The sequence below is a fragment of the Phaseolus vulgaris genome, chromosome 3, assembly GCF_051622355.1.
Source record: "Phaseolus vulgaris cultivar YP4 chromosome 3, ASM5162235v1, whole genome shotgun sequence".
Lineage (NCBI taxonomy): Eukaryota > Viridiplantae > Streptophyta > Magnoliopsida > Fabales > Fabaceae > Phaseolus > Phaseolus vulgaris.
This window is the reverse complement of record NC_143500.1, coordinates 52,894,787-52,917,571: the sequence shown is the minus strand read 5'-3', so window position 1 is coordinate 52,917,571 and position 22,785 is coordinate 52,894,787. Positions and strand designations below refer to the sequence as shown.

The window sequence follows — 22,785 nt, the reverse complement described above, 5'->3', positions numbered from 1 at the left end:
GTAATCGATCGAATGAAAAACGCTTGATAACAAACTCATTTTACCAACATATGGATATAGGTTCAAAGACATATAAGTATACACTTATAAACTATGCCGCATATACACTAACACAGACACTAATATGATACAGACACAAAAATACGTATAATCTCTAAAATGTAGGACACGAGAACAAAAATCTATATATTATATAATTATAAATTATATAAATTGACAATAAAGATTTAAAAGTATGTTTTAATATTTTTTATAACAAAAAGATGTTTCTTATGACTAGTTTAAAAACAAAATTGTTTTTTGAGGTTTTAGAAAATTAATGTATTTTTTTAAAATTGTGTTAGAATCATATTAAACTTGTCAGAAATTCAATAAATATATTTTTGAATTAGACACTTCACTCACCGATATGTATTATAGGAGTGTCTCATGAGTATCAGGATCCAATACGTGTGTCTAACACAAACAAACTATACTATTTAAGAGACGTGTTCGAGCCTCATAGGTCTCACGATGTACTCCCTTAAATCTGTTTTCTATTACTCATTAATATTTTTAAAACTTCTCTAATTTTACTAAAGCACTAATATTTCTCAACAAACTCTATACTCATTCTCTGTAGGATTTAGTTTGACTTCTTTGAAATTTCATCAATTCACTTTTGATGATTCTGGCTTAGTCTCGGTAAAAACACTAATGTTTGTTTAAACAAAAGCTTTGTGAGGAAGGTCCGGGGATAGTGAAGTGTTTGTAGTGTTCAAGGTTCAAATAAAAAGTTACCCTCTTAACCTAACTTATCATTTTTATCCTAATCACAACATATGATTTCATTATTTGGAGGGTAGAAATAAAAATGAAAAGTGTCAACAGTAGGTTACAAATAGAAAAAATCAAAACGCTTCGTGACGGTGAAATCCGACGGTAGCCTCCACCACCCTGTCGGAAACTCAACAATGGCATTGTTGCCACAAACGCGTCACTCTCTCTCTCTATGCTCACCGCGTTACCCTTATCACTTCCCAAACCCTTATTATCACAATCCCTTTCTCATAATCCCCGCCACATCCACCAAATCCCTATCCTCATTTCATGCGCCAACAATTTCATTCTCTGCTCACCCAACTACCTCACGCGCTTCGCCGCCCTCACGCGCTGCCTCTGCTTCTTCGCCACCTCCACAAACGCAACCTCTCAAGGCTTTCGCGGGCTTCGCCGCCTCCGCCGTGCTGTTTCTCTGCTTCGGCGTTCGCCTGTGCTTGGCCTGTTCGCCGCCGCCGCATCTACCTGCCGGTCCTACCGTTGTTCAAGAGGAGCAAACTGTTCAAGGTTTCTAAGAAGCCCAACACTCTCTATTATCTGATATGTTATTGTTTGATTCGCTGGTTACTGCTTTCTCGCGTGTTTTTTTAGCTTTCTCTTTAATCTTGTAAAAGTTGAATGCTTTTTTTTTTTTTCGTTTTTTATTTTTCCTAATAATTATGAAAAATGTCCCCTGATAGTGTGATTTCTTTTTCCTTAATTCTATCTGTACTAAATTCAAATAGCACTTGCTACCTATCAGTTGTCTTGACTGTTTTCATATAGGTTGTGAAGAGTTATAATGATAGCCGCTTACCTTGGTTACGGGTATATACTCTCATAATTATCCTCTTTCTTGGTGTCTAAGAATTCTTGGTGTCTAAGGTTTCTGCTGGAGGGTGAACTGCATGAAGTTTTATCAAAAGAAAATCACCCTCTCTAAATGGGTTGGCTGATGTTTTTGATTTGTGGTTTAATGTTCACAGATGATCGTGATGGAAGAAAACAAGATGACAAAGAAACTACAGTAGATAGAGAATTAGAAGAAGCTTTTAATACCTGGAAATCTAAATCATTTGCGTTGACTGTTCCCCTGAAAGTTGTTGCTCTTCGTGGTTCTATTCCTCCTTCATGGATCAAGGTTTGTGACACATATTCCTTGTTTTCTGTTATGAATTACCCTGTTACATTATTGATTGCACTTTATTTTCTCTCCTTGCTTTTTCCGGGGAATTTTCTTTCTGTATTCTTTCCCATCTGGATGTGTATTGTTTCCTCAAAAGTTCTCTGAAATCCTAATATCATGTCTTGTTATAAACTCTTCTCTAGCATCAATTAACAGTTTATTTGGTGAGATCATTGTAGTCTGAATTGTGCTCCAACTAGCGAGTTCGTCCATGCTCAGAATTGCTGCTTAGCAGAATCGGTTGACTCACCGTGTTGAATTGTAAAAGTGGTGGAATTGAAAAGTAGTCCGAGTTTGTGTGGATCATGTTTTGTGTCCCAACATTTTGCAGTGTGCCAAGTTTCTTTCTTTTTTCTTTGTTTTGTGCTTTTGTAAACCTAACCCCAAAACCTTTTTTTTTTGTAACCGTAACACTAATAACAGAGGAAAACACCTTTGCTAACCTGGCATCATTGCATCTTCTTCAACCTCTACCACAAAATCTGCCTCCTTTCTTACGAAAGCCCCAAAAGTGTTGAATGAAACACTGCAACCCGAGCTCTTCTCTGCCATTCTTGAGGTTGTCCGGTTCTCTGTTTGGTTAATCTGCTTCTACTACTCTGTTTATGTGGTTCATTGATTCTCTTTCAGTGGAAGAAACGAGGATGTTTTGAGTGGTTACGATTTTAATTTGGATGATCTATTTTAGAGCTCTAGTCCAGGTGTTCAAGTGTTGTGTTTTGTACTAGGAGTAGTCACTCGGCACTACTACAATATTTTAAACTTCTATGTTTGTCATTTATGACTTGTGAATTGGGTTTTTTTTTGTATGGGGTTTAGTCATTGACTTTCATATGCTTATTGATCTATGATTATAAATTTAAGCCTAATTAAATATTTGGTGTGTTACATGTGTTTTTTTGTCTTATGTTATGTTATCTTATATGCATATATATGAATTTTACATGTCCTGTAGAATTTTAAGCTGTGTTATGATTCCCTGTTTTATGATTTTGTATCCCCTTTCTGAGTCTGAATAGAATCTTGAGTTTGATTACCTTGGGTGAGTATACGCAATTTCATATTGTAGGTCCTGTGAATCTACCATGTTATTTTAAGCAAGTTATAGTTTTTAAATTAATTTAATCTACATCTGCTTTAACTTATTTAATCATGTTAATTTTTTCTTTAATTTAGGACTTTATAAATTGTCAAGGGAGGAGAATGAAGTTTAACGTGAAGTATTATGCAACTCTTGAGAGCATCTTTTCTGACCTAACAATTCCCTTTACTAAAGGAAAAATTGGTCCAGCATCTGCTTTGGCAGCAGATATTGTTGGTATTGGCGATTCATGGCTCAAATCTGCTATTAATAAGGCTATAATTGAGCCAATAAGAGATGTAGAAGATCAGGAGTGGTTTAAAAGCTTAAATGACAAATGGAAGGTAACATTGTATTTTATCTTTCTTCACCTTCAAACTTGTCTCTCACGACTGGTCTTATGCTTGTTTTATAACAAAAGCATTGATTTCTTGAACTTATTTCATCTTAAATTTGATGTTTCTGCATACTTCGACGAGCATGTATGAAATATGAATATCTTCATTTTAAAAGCCATATAGGTGCAAACCAAGACATCGAACTTGTCTGAATGCTTTGTGTACACTTGGTTATGTGAGATATTTGTAAAATGCTCATTATGTCTGCATACTTCTATGCTTGTGCTAAACTGACAGAATTTGTATCACAGTAGATTTTTTGTGAGTTCCTTTCATAGCAGAGAGAGTTCTTATATACCTTATTTTGAGAAAGAGACTGTAGGTGTAGGTGTAAGGTGTAGTTATTTGCAATATAAGTGGGTGCAGCCAAAAAAGAGGGGAGTTGGGAAGCTGTAGGAAAAAAGGATGCAAAACACTACCACAGAGGAACGTTGTTGGGAGTGAGGTTAAATGGGAATTTGGGGAACAAAAGGGAAGTTTGGACAGTAAGGGGTTGTTGTGGTTATGAGAGGTTATCTCTCTTTCAAGGGCTTAGTCCTATGATGGTAGTTAGTTACCCTTGCTATTTTTGCGGTTATTCCTCTGTATTCTGTTACCTGGCCTTTCAGCCAACTGTTCCTTTCTTCCATTTGAATTCATTGAAATGCAGTGGCCTTTCGATCTTATAATAATATGTTATTTAATGATCTAACAGAGTGGAGTGAAAGATCTGGAACAAAAAATTGAAACTCTAGACCACAAAAGGGGGACAAGATTTTATTGTTGCTACGGCGTTTTTTTATTTTATTTTTTTCAAAATAAAAAATAATTTTGGGGCTAAAGGTGGAAGCCTGAATGTGAAATAGGGTTAATAGAAAACATTTGAAGTTCTGAGGAAGTATAAAATGGATAAGCTATCACAATAAAAAGTAGTGAAACGGAGTATGGGTAGTATTGGGCAGAGAAGTATCTGTAGTGCTATACATATTGACACAGCTATTTATTCTGAACCTCAGTAGAGTAGCCATTGTATTTTATGATACCTACCTGGATATTTATAAAAAATGAGCCGCTTATGTGGTACAAAAACATCACTACACTGATTTTATAATTACAAATATAAATATATCACCTCAACTCATTAATTATTATCCTTTTGGAATGTATCTTAGATGGTCATGATAGTAAGAACCTGGTAATGGTATATAATATCTATCTATCTATCCATATATATATATATATATATATATATCCTTGATTTTTGCTGCATTTGCCTAGGTTTATAGCATATACAATGTTAAGTTAGTTGTTTTCCTTTTGGGTTGTATCATGATAGCATACGTTACACTCTCTAACGAAGTTTCAGGTATACCTACGCAGGAACTCTGAGGGAGAAATAGATCCTAAAGGTGATATATGGGCTGCTCCATATCGATGGGGCTGCATGGTAATAGCATACAAGACAAATAAATTTCAAGAGCATAAGTTGGCTCCAGTAGAGGTACGTTGTTTTTATTAGACCATGTAAATTACTTGTAGAGTGTTATGCGAGTTTATCAACTGAAATTGCAGGACTGGGCAGATCTTTGGCGGGCTGATCTTGCCGGGAGGATTTCAATGGTTGATTCTCCTAGAGAAGTTGTTGGTGCAGTTTTGAAGTATATGGGGACTTCCTATAATACAATTGACATCAATGCGGAAGTAAATGGTGGGAGAGACGCTGTTAAACACAATTTGGCTTTGCTCGCAAAACAGGTATTATTACTGGATGATCTCTCTACTGATGCTGTTGTTTTCTTATTGGAACAGTGGTGGAAAGCTTTACAAAACAATGCTTGACCTGGACACAGAAAACTTTTCTTTTTTCTTTTCCAAACAATAATTGAAGTTTCTATTTCTTTTTATGTGTATTTGTAGGTTCGACTGTTTGATAGTTCAAACTATCTAAAAGCTTTTGGAGTTGGAGACGTGTGGGTAGCTGTTGGATGGAGTAGTGATATTATTCCTGCCGCTAAACGCCTGTCTGATGTGGCTGTTGTTGTTCCAAAGTCTGGAGCGAGCTTATGGGCAGATCTTTGGGTATTTCACTTACTGTGATCTTGCATTTTAGGTTTCATATCTGATAGATTAATGGCTTTAAAACATTATGTGGACTGATTTAACATGGTATCTGGAAACTGGTAGTGGCACCCTCGCAGTACTGCAAAAGGAAATTGTTGATAGTGGAATGGGATTCAGATATACCTATTCAATGACGGCTGCATCTAGAATTTTATTTGTTGACTTTTTTCTGCCTCTGTTTTTGTTTTCCCAGGCAATTCCGGCTGCATCCAGGATTGAAACAAATCGGATTGGTGGACGTGTCAGGGGACCGTCCCCATTAATCCATCAGTGGATTGAGTTTTGTCTGCAATCCGCAAGAGCTCTCCCCTTTAAGCAAGAGGTGATCCCAGGTGCCTCTCCCTCTCATCTTCAAGTTCATTCAGCCAATGTGCCCGTCGAGTTAACCAATGGTAGGCCAAAGCTAAAGGGTAACCTAGTTGATGGAGCCCCTCCACCAGACATCTTAGAAAGGTGTGAGTTTCTAGAGCCATTATCTAATTCCACATTGTCAGATTACCATTGGTTGATTACCTCTATCCAGGAACCTGGCCATGGATTGATACACAAAATGTATCATAATATCATATCAGTGGCTAAATTTTCTGAGTGGTTTAATTCAAAACTTACTTGAATAATGTTACTGAGCTGTGGAATACATATCAAGTATCCGTGGCTAATAATTTGAATGACCAGAAAATTGAAAATTTCTGTCATTCAAACCCCAACAATGCCGGAGCTGCACGAGAGCAGTGCTGATTCTGCCCTCTACATTGTTGAAAGCCACGGATTTTCTGTAAAATTCATTTGATAATGCATTATTCACCTACAAGTACATAAAGTTCATTCATTTTTTTAAGCTTAGTGTTTGTCCTTTTGAAGGAAATTGTTAGCACTAAGCAACTGTTGTACTTGAGCGGGCACATAAACGCATTTGTAATAACTTCAACAACATTAACATATTATGTATCGAAATAAATAAATGAATAAATATAATAATGAATTAGTAGGATTATAATAGCTGAAATATATATCTTTTAGGCATATTTGATATTAAGCTTTGTTTAACTCTTTCCTATGCGGAATGAAAGAGGGTGTTAGATTATTGTTTTTGAATTGCACAATGTTGGTACCAAAGGAGATTAGTAACAGTGGGCTGAAAGAAAATGGATTTGAGCAGTGAGGGTTGTTGTCTCAATAGCATGTATTTTTATCAGTGAGAGTATCTTTGAATAAAAAATTACTTATTTAAGAAGTATTTATTTTAAGTTTAACCAAATAACTAAGTCATTTAAAATTACGCTTCGTTTAATTAAAAATACAATTTTAATAAATATTTTTATAATTGATAGCAAGTTCAAATAGTTAAATAAAGATGTTTGTTTTTAAATATGATAATAGAAATAAAGAATACTAATTAAATTTTTAACTAGTGTAAAATTAATTTGTTTTGCTTATATTTGAGTATTGAGAGTAAAATCTTATACGATGAATAACTTTAAATCCTCCTACCAATATTTCTACTTCTCTTTGGTATGATAAATATTAAATATATTTTTATAACATTTTTACATGTAAGCATTCAACAGAGTTAGGAAATTAAATGTATTTTTATAATTTTAAAACAGTAGAATGATATTTTTGAATTCAATAATTTGTTGACAAGAAAGTAATGAAGAAGGTATCAGCATGGTGGATTACCATTTCCTATAAGATATGTGAAAATTGGTATTCCATTGATAAGAAACATGAAACAAGAACAATTCCTTGTGTTCACCGTTTATAAAACAAAATGGATTCTATAGCATTGTTATTCCTTAGGCCGGTTCTATATATATATAAGTAATTACTTAAAAATAATAATTCTTCTTTTCTTAGAAACAATTATTCTTATATATATATATATAAAAGTAATTATTTTTATATATTATGAAAAATGATAATTCTTCTTATAAGGTTTTAAAAATAATTAGTCTTTTCTTCTTCTTGATATCTTGGAATATATATATATATATATATATATATATATAAAAGTAATTACTTTTATATACTATGAAAAATGATAATTCTTCTTACAAGGTCTTAAGAAATAATAGTCGTCTTCTTTTCTTCTTGATATCTTGGACTCTCACTGCTATCTTGAACTTTCGGCTACAAGGTCTACAAGTTTGTGTTTGGATTTGTTCTTGGTTGGAGGATATGGACTCTCACTTGTCTTACTTAGTTAGGCTACCTTCGGATAGATATATGTGGAGCTCCGATAATAAAGTTAAAATTAGTTTCTTCAATTATAAAATAAAACAATCTACTTACCTCTGAAGCATATCACCTATTTACATTGTTCACTTGTTGGACTTTTGACTTAATTGGATTTTTACACTCCACACACCTTGTAATAATTAAATGTACTATAAATATTTTGATTCTATTTATTGAATTTTAATAAATATTTTATTATTTATATATTTTGATTTAGTTTTTATCATGCTTACGACCTCTCAATCTTCTTGCCTAATAATGATCTCCCAACATTTCTACTTATAAAATTACATTTTTGTGTCTCTTAAATTGTTTTTGGAAGAAGGTTGTATATAAGGGTTGAATTGAAGCGATGGAGCATTTGTGTGTGAGAGTGATCAATGGAGCATGATGAATCTGTGCTGAGTGGCACAGTGGGAAGCATACTAATCGCCATGGGTTCAGCAAGTTTCGGCATCACAATATTCCATCTCATTATCCTTTGTCGGACTCATAACCGTCTTCCTGTCACCAACCAAAATCCACCACCACAACAACCACAACAACAACCACGCGCCGTTAACATTTCGGTGCTGCCACGCCCCATTCCGATCCACACATACCAAAAGAAGAAGAAAACCGATGATGAGGTGGCGGCGGAGGGCGAAGACGACGAAGATTGCACGTGCGCCGTGTGCTTGGGGGACTTCGAAGAGGGCGAAGAGTTGAGGACGTTGCCGGAGTGCATGCACTCTTTCCACGTCGCCTGCATTGACACGTGGCTCTCTTCCAGCCCCAGTTGCCCCGTTTGCCGTGCTCATGCCACGCCCTCGCCGGCGGTGGACCACCCTTCGCCGGAGTTTGCTTCCGCTGTGTCCAATGCGCATCACATGATAGATATCAGGCAAATTGCTCGCTTTCAAAATGGCTAAGCGCCACTCTCTATTAAGAACATTTTCTTAATACAATACAAGGTGTGTTTTCAAGTAAATGCTACAATTCCAATAATTTATTATAGATTTAAAAAAGAAAATTGATTTAGTCACTAATCAGAATAAAAAAAAAAATATTTCACATTTGACATGTTTTAGACATTACTCAAGATGAAGTCTTCAACTACGTTAAAATAAAAATTTTATTATGATATTCAATCACTATTAAAAAATCATCTTATTATTGTGTTTTCAGAATTATCCTATAACTACTCTCAATGTAATCCCAAATCTTAGCACACAACTTTCATAAACTTATAAATTAATGTTGAAATTGTGTCTTGGATTTTACAACTCATATATGACTTTAGTATAAATTGAAATAAAATTATAAATTTACGTCATAATTTTAATCGTTTACCATTATCTCTACATCACCATTTCTTGGGTGAGACACAACTTAATTAAATTAGTAATAATTTGTTTCTATCTAAATAATAAATAATGTAAATTACACAATTGAGTTAAAATCATAGAGTCCGATAAATCTTATCACAACTAAAATAATAGGCTGGATAATATATATATATATATAAAAATAAAGCACAAGGTTTAATTTTCTTTCTCCAACACTTTTTTTTCTTTATTTTTCTTTATCTTAAAACTAACAAGAAAATTATTAAATAAAAACCAAGAAAAAAAAATAATTAATTGCTATAATGAATAAATTAGAAACTATTTTAGAAATTAAAAAATGATTGGTTTATAAATTAGTTTCTATTATTGATAAATAGTTTATAAATTGGTATCTATTTAACAATCAAAATTTTTGTTATCAAATTTAGAATTTAAATAATTGGTAGTTAAAACTTTTGTAACTAATTAGATACCAATGTATAAACTTTTATGAATAATAGAAACTAATTTACAAATCAATCATTTTTAATTTGTAAAATGGTTTTTAATCTAGTCATTATAACAATTAATTATTTTTTATTTATAAAATTAATTTTTATTTAATAATTTTTTTATAATGATGATAGTTTTCTATACACTTGATATTTGTAGTTGAGAATTTGACTTGTTATAGTGAATAAAAATTAAAATAATTATGTTAAATTATATTATATTCAATTCAGACACCATATTTATTATATAATAAAAAAATAATGGAATATTGTAGCCTCGTAGTCATCTTTTGTTTTACTTCAATCTATCAAGTTTCCACGTAAAAAAAATTGAAAATTAAAGTATGTGATTCAAAGAAAAAGAAAAAAAAAACAAAAAAGTTTACATCAAAACGTGGAGAACAAAGAGATTAAACATATAAAAAGGGTGTGTTGTATTCACCGTCATAAAAAAAAGATGATTGATGTAGCAGCTAAGCTGGTTTTAGTTTCTTTTTATAGACTCGGACTCAATTCAAACATCCATTAACATGGCGATTAATATAAGGGTTTTGTTGAATGTAGTGATAGTAACTGCCATGGTTTTAGCTGGTTTAGTCGTTGCAATATACTTTTTCATCACCAAGGTTTTGTATAACCACAAATATAGTATCACAGCATACCAAAAGGCATTAGAAAAAGCAGCAACCATGGAAAGAAGAACTTCAGTGTCACATCACATTCCAGCTCACGAGTATGAGAAGAAGAAGAAGAAGAAGAAGAAGCCCTATTATGATGTAACTGAAGGTGGTGAAGATGGCACTTGTCAATGCTTTAGAAAACGGTCTGCAACATTAAATTTTGCAGGGTCTTCACCACCACAGTGCAACCGCATTCATCCACAACTCTTCATGGCATCAAGAATCACGGGGAAACAACAACCAATACCACAATTTACAACCTTAAAACTTGCACCTGGGAGACTTTGATTAGTCTATTCTATATTTTTAATTCAAGAATATGGAAAATTGTTTATTTTTCAGCTGTGATTTAATGCTTCTGTAGTTTTGTATTTTGTTTGTAAGTTTAGTTAAAATTTGTTTGTGTTAGAAGAGAGGTTATATGTGGGTGTGGTTCATGATGTTTACTTTTAGTTTAGCCATAATTTGTTGGACCCAATTAGGAATTTTATAGTTTTTCTATTCAAGCTCTTATTGTAAAGTTACGAAGTGTGTAGAATGAGTGCAGAATTAATTTATAAAGAACTTCATTTTTCTTTAAGATTTTTTTTTAATCAGAAAAAAACAAATGAATAAATAAGAGTATGAGACGTATACAAAAGACTTACCTTACACTCAAGAAACTGTCGTGTACGCTCAATAAGGGCTTGTGAGGAAGAGAAAACGAAAAATAGAGTAAAATAACTAAGAAAACCAAGAAAAAAACCTTCAAAAGACAAAAATGAGTTTCCATCATTAGTTATTTACTTCCATCTCCTATATTTGGAGGTGAAAACTACCATTTTCAGACTGCAAAAAGAAGAACATATATCAGAGCTCAAAGTTTGTAGGATTCAGTAGTAAAAACAATTCAACTTTATTACTAGAAGACCCAATAGTAGCTTAAATGAGAAGTCACAATGATGTAGTGGCAAAAGAAGCCAAAGCACTTTTTAATAAACAATAAAGACTACATGATGATGTACTTATCAAGATTTTGATTCTTAAAACTATAAAAGAGGCATGGGATAAGTTATAGGAGGCCATCTAAGGAAGTAAAAGAACAAAAAGAATGCAAGTTTTGAACTTGAGAAGAGAGTTTAAAGACACAAAAATGAAAGAAATTGAATCTGCCAAATATTTTTCGAACAAACTTTTTAAGGTGGTTACACAATTAGATTGCTTGGTGAGCAACGTATTGACCAACAAGTTGTAGAGATAACTGTTGTTTGTTTTTCGAAGGTTCGGGTAAAAACTTTCTGGAAAATAATATTTTTTTCTAAAATATCAAGGTAGAATTTGTTAATGCCTTAGAAGCTTCTGAATGGATAGTGTGTCCAAGAATGGAAAAAAATAAAATATTGAAGGTGCTCTTTATGACACAAAACAAATGCAACACTCAAGGCTGGAACAGTTCTGGAAAAAAGCCATTTAGAGGGAAAACTGAATAAAGCAAAGGAGGAGGAAGTGTTGATGTCAAAGAAAAATGAGTTTCTCCAACAGGCATAAGATGTTTTATTTGTGCATTGATAAATCAAAGTTTGTTGAATGTGAGACAAATGCTAGAAAGAATTATTCCTTGTTTTTTAAAAATTTGACTTGCACTTATTTACATGAAGATGCAGGTCTGAAAAAAAATACCATTTGAATAGAATTCGAGCATCTTTGACAAATTGAGAAGAAAGAGGAGAGTAAGTATTTGAAATTTTTGAGATTTATGTTGAATATTTTTTCATGGATCGTGGAAGCTGCAGCAATTATGGATATTGTTTATAACTGGATTAACCATTTTTACATCAATTCAATATGTCTTCATTTGTACCAGAATTATTGGACAAGTTCTGGTTATTTTATTAACTGTTACTTTAATCAACAAAACTATACACTTTATATCCATGACAAACACAGTACTCTGTCATAAATGATGACATCATTCACATAGGCAAATTGACATTGCCCTTACGAAAAGGGATGTAAAGGTAAACAAGAGAAGCAAGTCACTTGTTTAATGAACAACTACTTGGTGTGTAAGTGATGTTGAACAATGTTTAGACGCTTGTCTATGTAGCCATATTAGCTTCCTTGTACGACACATCCTAGGGACTACCATAGTATTTTGTTTACATATATATATGATGTCCTTTCTACCTTCAAAATTACCCACGAGGAATATACCAACACCACTTGCTAAAATCACTATATCATATAGTAGTAGCCTTATTCTCCATATGTTCACACTCATTCTTCTGTGAAAAACTCTACCATGGATAATTGTTTAACCGCATGTTGTTGTGCAGGGAATTTCTTCAAGAAAAAACAATCCCTTCCCATTGAGACAACATTCAAGCTTCCTGTTCCTGTTGCAAAATCTTCTTGGCCTCCAGGTATCCATAATGTCATTCACTTATTGGTCATAACATAACATATTCTCTCCTTGTTGTGATATATAGTGTAGTGAATGCATGCTGATCATTGCAAGTGGTAAACTGTGACATGTAGGTGGTGATTTTGCCACTGGAATAGTTGACCTGGGTGGACTACAGGTGTCCCAGATATCAACATTCAACAAAGTTTGGAGCACATATGGTGGTGGACCGGACAATCAAGGTTTCACCATATTTGAACCATCAATACCTCAAGGTTTCTCTATGTTGGGTTGCTACAGCCAACCCAACAACAAGCCACTTTTTGGATGGGTTCTTGCGGCAAAAGATGTGTGCCCAAATACAAGAAACCCCACTCTAAAACAACCAATTGATTTCACACTTGTATGGAACAGTGCATCTATGAAGATTAGCCAAGATGCTCCTATTTATGTTTGGCTTCCAACAGCACCTGATGGATATAAAGCTGTAGGGCATGTTGTTACCACCACATCAGATAAGCCTTCCCTTGACAAAATCAGGTGTGTCAGGTCAGACCTCACTGACCAATGTGAGACAAATTCATTGATTTGGGAATCAGGCAGCTTCAGTATTTATGATGTTAGACCAAGCAATAGGGGAATTCAAGCTCCTGGTGTTAGAGTAGGTACCTTTGTTGTTCAAAATGGGAGTACCAACCCTCTATCTATTGCTTGTTTGAAGAACACCAAAACCATCCCAAAATACATGCCTAATCTACAACAAATAAAGGCAATACTCCAAGTTTACTCTCCAACTATGTGCTTGCATCCTAGTGAAGAATACTTGCCATCTTCTGTGGATTGGTTTTTCTCTAATGGAGCACTACTATATAAGAAAGGGCAAGAGTCAAATCCTGTCCCAATAGCAACAAACGGCACAAACCTGCCTCAGGATCATAACAATGATGGTGCCTATTGGTTGGACCTGCCTGCTGATGCAGCCAACAAAGAGAGGGTCAAGAAAGGAAACTTGCAAAGTGCCAAAAGTTATGTACATGTGAAACCAATGCTTGGAGGAACCTTCACTGATATTGCAATGTGGGTCTTCTACCCTTTCAATGGCCCTTCAAGAGCAAAAGTTAAGTTAATTTCTTTTCAATTGGGGAAAATAGGTGAACATGTTGGGGACTGGGAGCATGTGACCCTAAGGGTAAGCAACTTTAGTGGTGAACTATGGCAGGTCTATTTCTCACAACACAGCAAAGGTACATGGGTTGATTCCTCACAGATTGAGTTCCAAAGTGGTGGCAACAAACCACTATTCTATTCTTCCTTGCATGGCCATGCATCATACCCACATGCTGGCCTAAATCTGCAAGGGGAAGATAACATAGGCATAAGGAATGATACTGCTAAAGGTAACAATGTTATGGACTTGGGGATATTTGAATTGGTTTGTGGTGAGTATTTGGGGTCTGCAGTTATAGAGCCTCCTTGGCTGAACTATTTCAGGGAATGGGGTCCTAAAATTGATTATAATATAGATGTTGAGCTGAAGAAGATTAAGAAATTCTTGCCTAAGAATCTAAAATCTGCATTGGAAAAGATTTTGAGGAGTTTGCCAAGTGAGGTGCTGGGAGAGGAAGGACCCACAGGTCCAATGGTGAAGAATAATTGGAATGGAGATGAAATTTGAAGGTTGTAACCTTTAAATACGATTCTAATACGTATAATGCATATACAGTTAGATATTAGATGTGTAACTCTTAATCAGTTAGGAGTTGTTGCTCTGTTACAATTTAACTGTAATAACTTCTTACATGCTCTTTATACTAAATACAATTACTGTGTAACACTGACATACTTTTAAACAATGAATTTTCTTCATCATAAAACCTCTCTTTTACTTCATAGCTTTCTTTTCTTCTTGTCATTTGCCATCATGGTCTCACTAGTAGCAAACGTATCCAATTGATTTAGAATAATTTTAAATGAACATGCTCCTTTCCTATTTTCTAATAAGGAATCATATATTAATTTGCAACAAGTCACGGATATACTACATGCAAAAGACAACACTGAAGCTAAAGAAGATCAAGTTGAATGCCTGGAAAACAAGCATACCAGCAATTAAAAAACTCGACTTATGAAGATAAAATCAAATAAATAAATAAATAAAAAGTGTTAATTCGATTAACAAACTTGAGTTCACCAAAAAACTGAGTGACGTTTTTAAGACTGACGAACTTCCCAAGATAAGGGTGCAGAATCTCAAACAAAAAATTTCTCAAAACTATAATACGGATAACAAACTGGCTTCTCAAGGACCCTATTTCTTGTCTTCCTTCTCTGCTTCAGCAGCTTTCTTTAAACGGGCACCATAGTGACGTTGGTTGGTGCGTTCAAGACGAAGCTTATAGTAAGCTTTGAATGCCTTCATTTCATCTGTTACCTTAACAAGGTCAACAGTTGGCTTCTCCCTTACAATGGGCAAGAATGGACCCTGAACTTGGGTAGCATTTGCCAGTTCTTCAGCGCTAGAATCACCAGTCTACAAAAAAAATATTAGGGCCGTAATAATCTCAAACTTTGGTATGTTTCCTACTTCCATGGAAATGATGATGACAATAAAAATTTCACATAATTACCAAAATTAATCAAAGAATTTAGCATTACCTTGACCTTTCGTGCCCGTCTTGGGAACACAACCAACTTGGCCTTGTATGTTTTGAGCCTCTGCACATTACCCTGAAGACCCTCCAAAGAGCGGTTCTTGCGGCGATGATCTACAGCAATCCCAATAGTTGGAGCAAGTTTTTTGGGAATTCCAGCACTCTACATATGTGTATGTATATAAATGAATATTGTACTGTAAGGAAGAAAGAAAAAGGCAGAATTTCTAATGTTTTACACAGTTTTTACGTAATTTCAACATCAACTTTTCTTTTTGTCACTTTCAACATAAATCATGTAAACTTGAATGCAAAGAGAGATAATTTAGAACTTTCCAAGAAATCAAACTTTCATACAGCATAACTAGCAATCATCATGTTCAGTGTGGTACAATGTAAAGCTTCTGCATAAAAAGAATTATTCGTTTTACCTTCAATTCTTCAAGAGAAAATCCTCTCCCAGCTCTGACTTTCATGTTGTATTTCAAGGTCTGACCATGAACAACAGGCCTGAGAGGTCCAGCAGTTGGCCTGGGGAAAATTTTGACAGCCTTCTTCTGCCGAGCTGAAAAAATGTGTCCCACGCATATCAAAATTACAAGACAAACACAGCAATCATTATAAACTCAAATCGATTCTTGTTTATTGAATAACAAGCATTAAACCAAAGTGATTAATTACGACAACAGTGTTCAAAAAGAGCAAGTAAGAAATTAGGCAAAAAAATACCTAATCGTCTTCTGGTCTTCCGCGCTGGTTGATTAAACCAAGTCCTCACATAGTTTTGCCAATGTTTCCGGAAGTGTCCACTGGGGATGACGTTGTTATGCTTCATTGCTTATCTTCAAATAACAAAGAAATAAAGGAACAACGAAAACAACAGGGTCAACAAAACATCATATAAACTAGACAAATCAGCCTCAAACTTCAATTAACATACTATGATATTATAACTAAAATGATTCCCATTTGATATTCTTCATTGCAAACCATGCTATAATGATACCAAAAGAAAAACCTAATTCTCCATTGGTTGTCTAAACCAAGAGGATTCTATCAACAACGAACCATTATCATTTTTTTCACACAGACAACGTTAGATATTGTCAACACTTAAACTCGTCTACGTTCTCGCATCCTCTAACCTGGTTAACTCGCACATAGAATTTTGTTTCAGTAGGTTTTAGTTCTCTTCCAATTTTTTATATTTCAACACTACACGTCCCTGGAAAATGTTATCTGATAAATTCTTGTATACAATTACGAATCTGACCTACTCACTCACATTTTTCGAAACCATAAGAAATTGAAAAGAGAGAAAGGAGCACAGATAAAAACCTAGTCTTCCGATGAGACGCCGAAGGAGCTTGTTGTGTGTGGCTCTGGCTGCAACTGCGGAGAGACGCTCGGCAAAGAAGAGAAGGACTAGTGTTAAGTTTTAGAAGGGTTTCTCAAATGGGCCAGCCCAGGAGAGCACAGCCCAATCCATTTACGATGTTTCTTCCTGTAATCCTACATTTTTCTTCCTGCACTCCATCAGTTTTTCGAAATATCCAAATTGCCCTTGATTGTTTTATTTGAAAACTCATTTCAAAATGGGGTGTTCTGTACATTATAGGTGTTACTGGAATAGGAAATCCGAAAGAAAATAGATTCATTCTATAATACTTTTTTCATAATATTACTTTTGACTTTCAGAATTGTAAATCCATAATGCAAAAATGTGTTTCATAATGGTTATTTTCTATTCCAGATTTTCAATTTGGGAACACCTTTTGTAATGTTTTGTTGTCTTTTTTTAATAACATCTTATTTTTTAGGAGTATGGAGAATTTCTTAGAATTTATCGAGAGTTATAAAAAGATGTGTTTAATGTGTGGAAGAATATTGATGATGTTGATATTCAAAATTCAATATCTTGTAAAGCATTAAATAATGAATGCAAGTTACATGAATGTATTTACGTGTTTACCACAAATGATGATGTAAAAGTGAAAGTTGAAAATTATGTTTAGCATCATCTAATATGCTTTCTGAGACTGCTTTCCAAAATGAACTTTATGAGATACGATACCAAATTTGTAATTCCAAAATCCTATTTCAGAAGTCTATTTTAAAAAATATATTCGGAAACCATATTATGGACTTTCCTTAACTTCATCTCTCATTCTCACAAATTCTTAAATCCACTTCAAACCATGAAAAACTCCTCGAGTTTCTTATAAAACTTTTGCTCATAAAATCTCATTCATCATCCATTCAAATAATAAATTACAAAGATTACTACTATAAGAATAACATTTTTTTATCAATATCTATTAAATAAAATCTCCTAAATTCATATATCTACTAAAAATGCATTTAATAAAAAAAAATTAAAAAAAGAACAGATTTTAGTATATGTAAAAACTATAATTGTGTATTACTGGAAACATAAACTTTATTACATTTTTATGTTAATATTTCTTTTATGATAATAAATATAATTATTTTGTTTATATAACTATTATTACTCTGAAAAATAGTTATCAAAATATAAAAAGCAAAATTAAAATAAAATATGTATAAAAAATAGTTATAAAAATATTTTATTTTTTACTAATTATTATAATTGTACAGTAAAAATATACTAAATTTGTCAGTTATTTGTCTTTGAGTTTCACATATACACTGTCACAGTAAAACAATTTTTACAGAAACATCCAATTGGATAGTCTTATAAATATTATCACATCAGGTTTAGTTGTCCAAATAAATAGTAAATTCATAAGAGTATAAATAATATTATATTATATTCTAAATAATTTTTATATTTTATTATTATTATTAATGATCGAATTATATATATTTTTAAATAATTTCTTAACATTTTGCTAATGTTATTATACATTTATAATCACTCTTAGATAGAAAAAAAGTCGTTGGATTTAAAGAGAAGCCCAACAAAGTAAGAACAGAGGAGTAAAGAAAGGCAAATTCATCACTATACCTAATCATTTTGAACCTTCACCCTACTTAATTTTAAATTTCGCAAAATATTATTCTTTTGAAAATAAAAATCCAAAAATTAAAAATAATACATTCTGTAGAAATAGATAAAAAAAATTATTGTGTTCTTAAAATAAAAAAATAAGAAATGAAAATGGAAATTCCATTATGAATAAAAGTCCATAATAAAAAAATTGTTAAAAAAAATAATCTGAAACATATTTCAGAAACTGGATCTGAAATGTATTTTTATATATACATCCATTTTATCTAAAGACATTTTCGTCTTTTCCAGTGAAATTGGGTGTAGTGATATGTGATATGGTGCAGAAAGTAATTGCAAAAAAAACAACCTAAAACCCTAATATGACTCAACCCACTAATTTGTAGCTTGCGCCGCCCTATTTGTGAATCGGAGAGGAAAAAGGGCGTGAGAGCAGTGAGATTGCAGAGGAGTCCACCGCAATTCCAAAGACAACCAGTGAACCACAAGATTGTTACCTAGGTGAGTTTTGCATAAATCCTGACCTAGAAACAAACAAATCCAGTGTCGTTTTTTCCTATTTTCTAATGTCCATTTGACAGTGTGCGAGTTAACTAGGTTGCTCGAGTTTACGAATTGACAGTATCTAATGATTTCTGTGTAAAATATTGATAAGGGTTTGTGGTGGATAGAATCCTCTAGGGTTTTACAACCAATGGAGAATTAGGTCTTTTTATTTTGTTATCATTATCGTATGGTTTGCGTATGAAGAATATCAAATGTGAATCATTTTAGTTATGATGTTTTGTTGACCCTGTTGTTTTCGTTGTTCTTTTATTTCTTTGTTATTTGAAGATAAGCAATGAAGCATAACAACGTCATCCCCAGTGGACACTTCCGGAAACATTGGCAAAACTATGTGAGGACTTGGTTTAATCAACCAGCGCGGAAGACCAGAAGACGATTGGGTATTTTTTGTCTAATTTCTTACTTGCTCTTTTTGAACACTGTTGTCGTAATTAATCACTTTGGTTTAATGCTTGTTATTCAATAAACAAGAATCGATTTGAGTTTATAATGATTGCTGTGTTTGTCTTGTAATTTTGATATGCGTGGGACACATTTTTTCAGCTCGGCAGAAGAAGGCTGTCAAAATTTTCCCCAGGCCAACTGCTGGACCTCTCAGGCCTGTTGTTCATGGTCAGACTTTGAAATACAACATGAAAGTCAGAGCTGGGAGAGGATTTTCTCTTGAAGAGTTGAAGGTAAAATGAATAATTCTTTTTATGCAGAAGCTTTACATTGTACCACACTGAACATGATGATTGCTAGTTATGCTGTATGAAAGTTTGATTTCTTGGAAAGTTCTAAATTATCTCTCTTTGCATTCAAGTTTACATGATTTATGTTGAAAGTGTCAAAAAAGAAAAGTTGATATTGAAATTACATAAAAACTGTGTCAAACATTAGAAATTCTGCTTTTTTCCTTCCTCCTTACAGTGCAATATTCATTTATATATACATACATATGTAGAGTGCTGGAATTCCCAAAAAGCTTGCTCCAACTATTGGAATCGCTGTTGATCATCGCCGCAAGAACCGTTCTTTGGAGGGTCTTCAGGGTAATGTGCAGAGGCTCAAAACATACAAGGCCAAGTTGGTTGTGTTCCCAAGACGGGCACGAAAGGTCAAGGTAATTATGTGAAATTTTTATTTGTTTTTATTGTGATCATCATTCCCATGGAAGTAGGAAACATACCAAAGTTTGAGATTTTTACGGCCCTAATATTTTTTTGTAGACTGGCGATTCTAGCGCTGAAGAACTAGCAAGTGCTACCCAAGTTCAGGGTCCATTCTTGCCCATTGTAAGGGAGAAGCCAACTGTTGACCTTGTTAAGGTAACAGATGAAATGAAGGCGTTCAAAGCTTACTATAAGCTTCGTCTTGAACGCACCAACCAACGTCACTATGGTGCCCGTTTAAAGAAGGCTGCTGAAGCAGAGAAGGAAGACAAGAAATAGGGTCCTTGAGAAGCCAGTTTGTTATCCATATTATAGTTCTGAGAAATTTTTTTTTGAGATTCTGCACCCTTAGCTTTTGGAAGATCGTCAGTCTTAAAACATGGTTCTTACAGTTTTTTGTTAAACTCAAGTTTGTTAGTCGAATTAACATTCTGGTTTGTTATGATTATTTATTTGATTTGGTCTTTCATTATGTTGTGTTTTTTAATTGCTGGTGTGCATGTTTTCCAGGCATTCAACTTGATCTTTTTTTTTGCTTCGTTGTTGTCTCTTGCATAACTACTTTGATATATTGGCATTATAGCTGGATACGAAAATCAGAGAGTTTGATGAGTTGGGGTGTGTTTAAGGTGGCTTTTAAAATTTATTTTTTGCAAACCTCTTTACTACGTTTCCTGCAGCAGTTTATAATTATTCCTGAGCTGTGTCTGGGCCATTCAATTAATCCTTGTCTATAAATTTCATCATTAGTTTTATTTTTTGTTTCAGTGTTTTGGTCAGAATAACAAGATCCTATTTTAATTATTGTAATTTGGTCTGCTTATCCCTCCACCGATTTCCCAAAAAGCCGAAAAAGCAGTAAATAAATATTCTATTTCGATGCAGTAGATCCCGTCTGATCAAAGTACTAGTGGTGGTAGTACAATTTTTTTTTTCCGTTTTGGGTTATGAGCTTTGGCAAGTTTTTGATTTTAAATGTGTTGGAACTTTTGGAGAACCCAGCGATTTCATTAGTCACCCTCATCTTATGCGGGAGCAGGCACCTATCGTATTTGAATTGAATTTGAATGCAGTTTCAGAGGTTCGAGAACGATTTTTTTTATAATTTTATTTGTGAAAAAAATTGTCTATTTCTCTGTTCTGTCTAGATTAAGAATAAAAATTAAATTGAATAATTTGATGTAAGAAAAAACTTTAATATAAACTCACATTAGCATCAATTCGGTAAGAATGTTCTTCTTAAAATTGGAAACTATAACATTTGTCACGTCTCTGGCAATGATTATAAAATAAAAACTCTCTAAGACGATAACGATAAGTGATATTACATGTTTCTTACTTATGATGTCTACTTTGAGAGAATCTTTTCAAATGAGAGGTTGACAAATCTCTCATCAGAGTCATATAGATAGATCTTCATCCTTCTCATGTCACGACCATGTTTCCTTTTCTCATACCCACTATATTACTATACGTACTCATTCTTCTATTAGTCCAAATACAAGGCCCAAAGTTAAACCAAGACTCTGATACATGACCAAAATAAAATCCTAAACTACTTTATAAAACTATTTAAACTAAAGTCTAACTCAAAAAAACATTGACTTGGTCTTGCTGAAGCCAGCTGAGTTCCAGTCTTCTTGTAGTCCTCTAACCAAGACTCTAATATTCTTTTATGGTTTGGAGGTATTTTATAATATGCTATATAGAGTCATTTCTCCTAGAGTTGTCCTCTTTACTCCTTTCTAAATAAATGAGTATGTCGTCTGAGTATACTCCCTTGATGGGATCTTTTCTTCTTTGGTTACAAGATTTGGAAGGAGTTTCTTCTCTGTGGTTGGCAAGATCAAATAATGTCTTATCATTGTTAGTTGGTAGAGAAAGATTACTCACATGATCTTGAACTTTATAGATGAATTGAGGATGAAGTGTGACATATAATGCTTCAACTACATATTATTCTCTAGTTATCTAAATTTGGACTTTTAGTCTTTGAAAGATAATGATATCTTTTTTTCTTTTTTTTTTCATGTGATGGCAGATGATTGTTGTTACTTGAGGTGTCAGCTTAACTGAGATGTCAAGTTGCATAGTGATGCCTAACACGAAAACTTTATAAAAAAAGATAATGATATCTCTTAGACTGACATTGTAATTGAGAAAGATAGTGAGAATTACGCTTCTAAGTAGTGTATTTAAATCGTGTCCTATCATTGCATCCCCATACATGAGATAATTGGTGTCCAACAAAAAAACTCTTGTTGAGACAAGAATGCCTCTTCTTTCACGAACGGAGAGAATGACTCTAACAACTTCATAGTGAAGATACGTGAAACCTTCTAGTTATCAATATCTGATGAGTTTATTGAGGGTTTCGATGTTAACTTGGTATTCTTCTGATGTAGAGTGAATATGTTCCATCCTAGAGAATTAGACATATTGATATGTGGTCTTCTAGTGAAAATGGATCTATTGATTGATCAAAGAGTGAATCTTTTTCTTCAAAGATATTTATTATAAGAGCTCAACAAGGGAGTTGAAGTTTCCAAAATTTGAACATCTTCATAAACTTAAGAGTATTCTATTAGGTTTTCTATTTTTGGAGAAAGTGTGTTGAAGAGAAAGATAAAAGTTTAAAAGAATTCATTCAAGATTATTAATTTCATGAATTGAGATTCTCTCTCATCTTATTCATATTATTTTAGATTAATGTTTAATTGACAACCATGCTCCACCCT

At 33.4% G+C, this 22,785-nt stretch overlaps 5 protein-coding genes across 8 annotated transcripts; 4 read left to right on the top strand and 1 right to left on the bottom strand.

The window, feature by feature from the left end:
• The first annotated feature begins 805 nt into the window (after positions 1 to 805).
• LOC137808594 (putrescine-binding periplasmic protein-like protein) lies at positions 806 to 6,564 on the top strand. 3 transcript variants are annotated; one of them, XM_068609773.2, is made up of 7 exons: positions 806 to 1,326; positions 1,785 to 1,939; positions 3,161 to 3,409; positions 4,809 to 4,943; positions 5,015 to 5,197; positions 5,360 to 5,521; positions 5,757 to 6,564. In XM_068609773.2, exons 1-7 carry the CDS (start codon positions 954 to 956, stop codon positions 6,174 to 6,176), a joined length of 1,677 nt encoding a protein of 558 aa, XP_068465874.2. In that variant the 5' UTR covers positions 806 to 953; the 3' UTR covers positions 6,177 to 6,564. The 3 variants fall into 3 exon arrangements, 2 of the variants coding, with proteins under 2 accessions (XP_068465874.2, XP_090155978.1); XM_090299852.1 differs by having other exon boundaries at positions 822 to 1,326; positions 4,823 to 4,943; XR_016519341.1 differs by having other exon boundaries at positions 826 to 1,326; positions 5,025 to 5,197.
• A 1,617-nt stretch (positions 6,565 to 8,181) lies between these two features.
• Positions 8,182 to 8,712, top strand: LOC137805709 (uncharacterized). The gene has a single exon (XM_068605644.2). It carries the CDS (start codon positions 8,182 to 8,184, stop codon positions 8,710 to 8,712), a length of 531 nt encoding a protein of 176 aa, XP_068461745.2.
• A 3,758-nt stretch (positions 8,713 to 12,470) lies between these two features.
• LOC137808590 (DUF946 family protein (DUF946)) lies at positions 12,471 to 14,571 on the top strand. Its single transcript, XM_068609769.2, has 2 exons — positions 12,471 to 12,702; positions 12,818 to 14,571. Exons 1-2 carry the CDS (start codon positions 12,582 to 12,584, stop codon positions 14,356 to 14,358), a joined length of 1,662 nt encoding a protein of 553 aa, XP_068465870.2. The 5' UTR covers positions 12,471 to 12,581; the 3' UTR covers positions 14,359 to 14,571.
• Positions 14,572 to 14,806: 235 nt separating this feature from the next.
• Positions 14,807 to 16,776, bottom strand: LOC137808591 (large ribosomal subunit protein eL13z). 2 transcript variants are annotated; one of them, XM_068609770.2, is made up of 5 exons: positions 16,673 to 16,776; positions 16,064 to 16,176; positions 15,766 to 15,899; positions 15,339 to 15,497; positions 14,807 to 15,213 (listed from the first exon to the last, which is right to left on the bottom strand). In XM_068609770.2, the coding sequence occupies exons 2-5, from the start codon at positions 16,167 to 16,169 to the stop codon at positions 14,992 to 14,994; spliced, it is 621 nt and encodes a 206-aa protein (XP_068465871.2). In that variant the 5' UTR covers positions 16,170 to 16,176; positions 16,673 to 16,776; the 3' UTR covers positions 14,807 to 14,991. The 2 variants fall into 2 exon arrangements, with proteins under 2 accessions (XP_068465871.2, XP_090155977.1); XM_090299851.1 differs by having other exon boundaries at positions 16,064 to 16,178; positions 16,676 to 16,741.
• A 1,864-nt stretch (positions 16,777 to 18,640) lies between these two features.
• On the top strand, positions 18,641 to 20,519 carry LOC137808589 (large ribosomal subunit protein eL13z). Its single transcript, XM_068609768.2, has 5 exons — positions 18,641 to 18,827; positions 19,161 to 19,273; positions 19,437 to 19,570; positions 19,840 to 19,998; positions 20,105 to 20,519. Exons 2-5 carry the CDS (start codon positions 19,168 to 19,170, stop codon positions 20,324 to 20,326), a joined length of 621 nt encoding a protein of 206 aa, XP_068465869.2. The 5' UTR covers positions 18,641 to 18,827; positions 19,161 to 19,167; the 3' UTR covers positions 20,327 to 20,519.
• Positions 20,520 to 22,785: the final 2,266 nt, after the last annotated feature.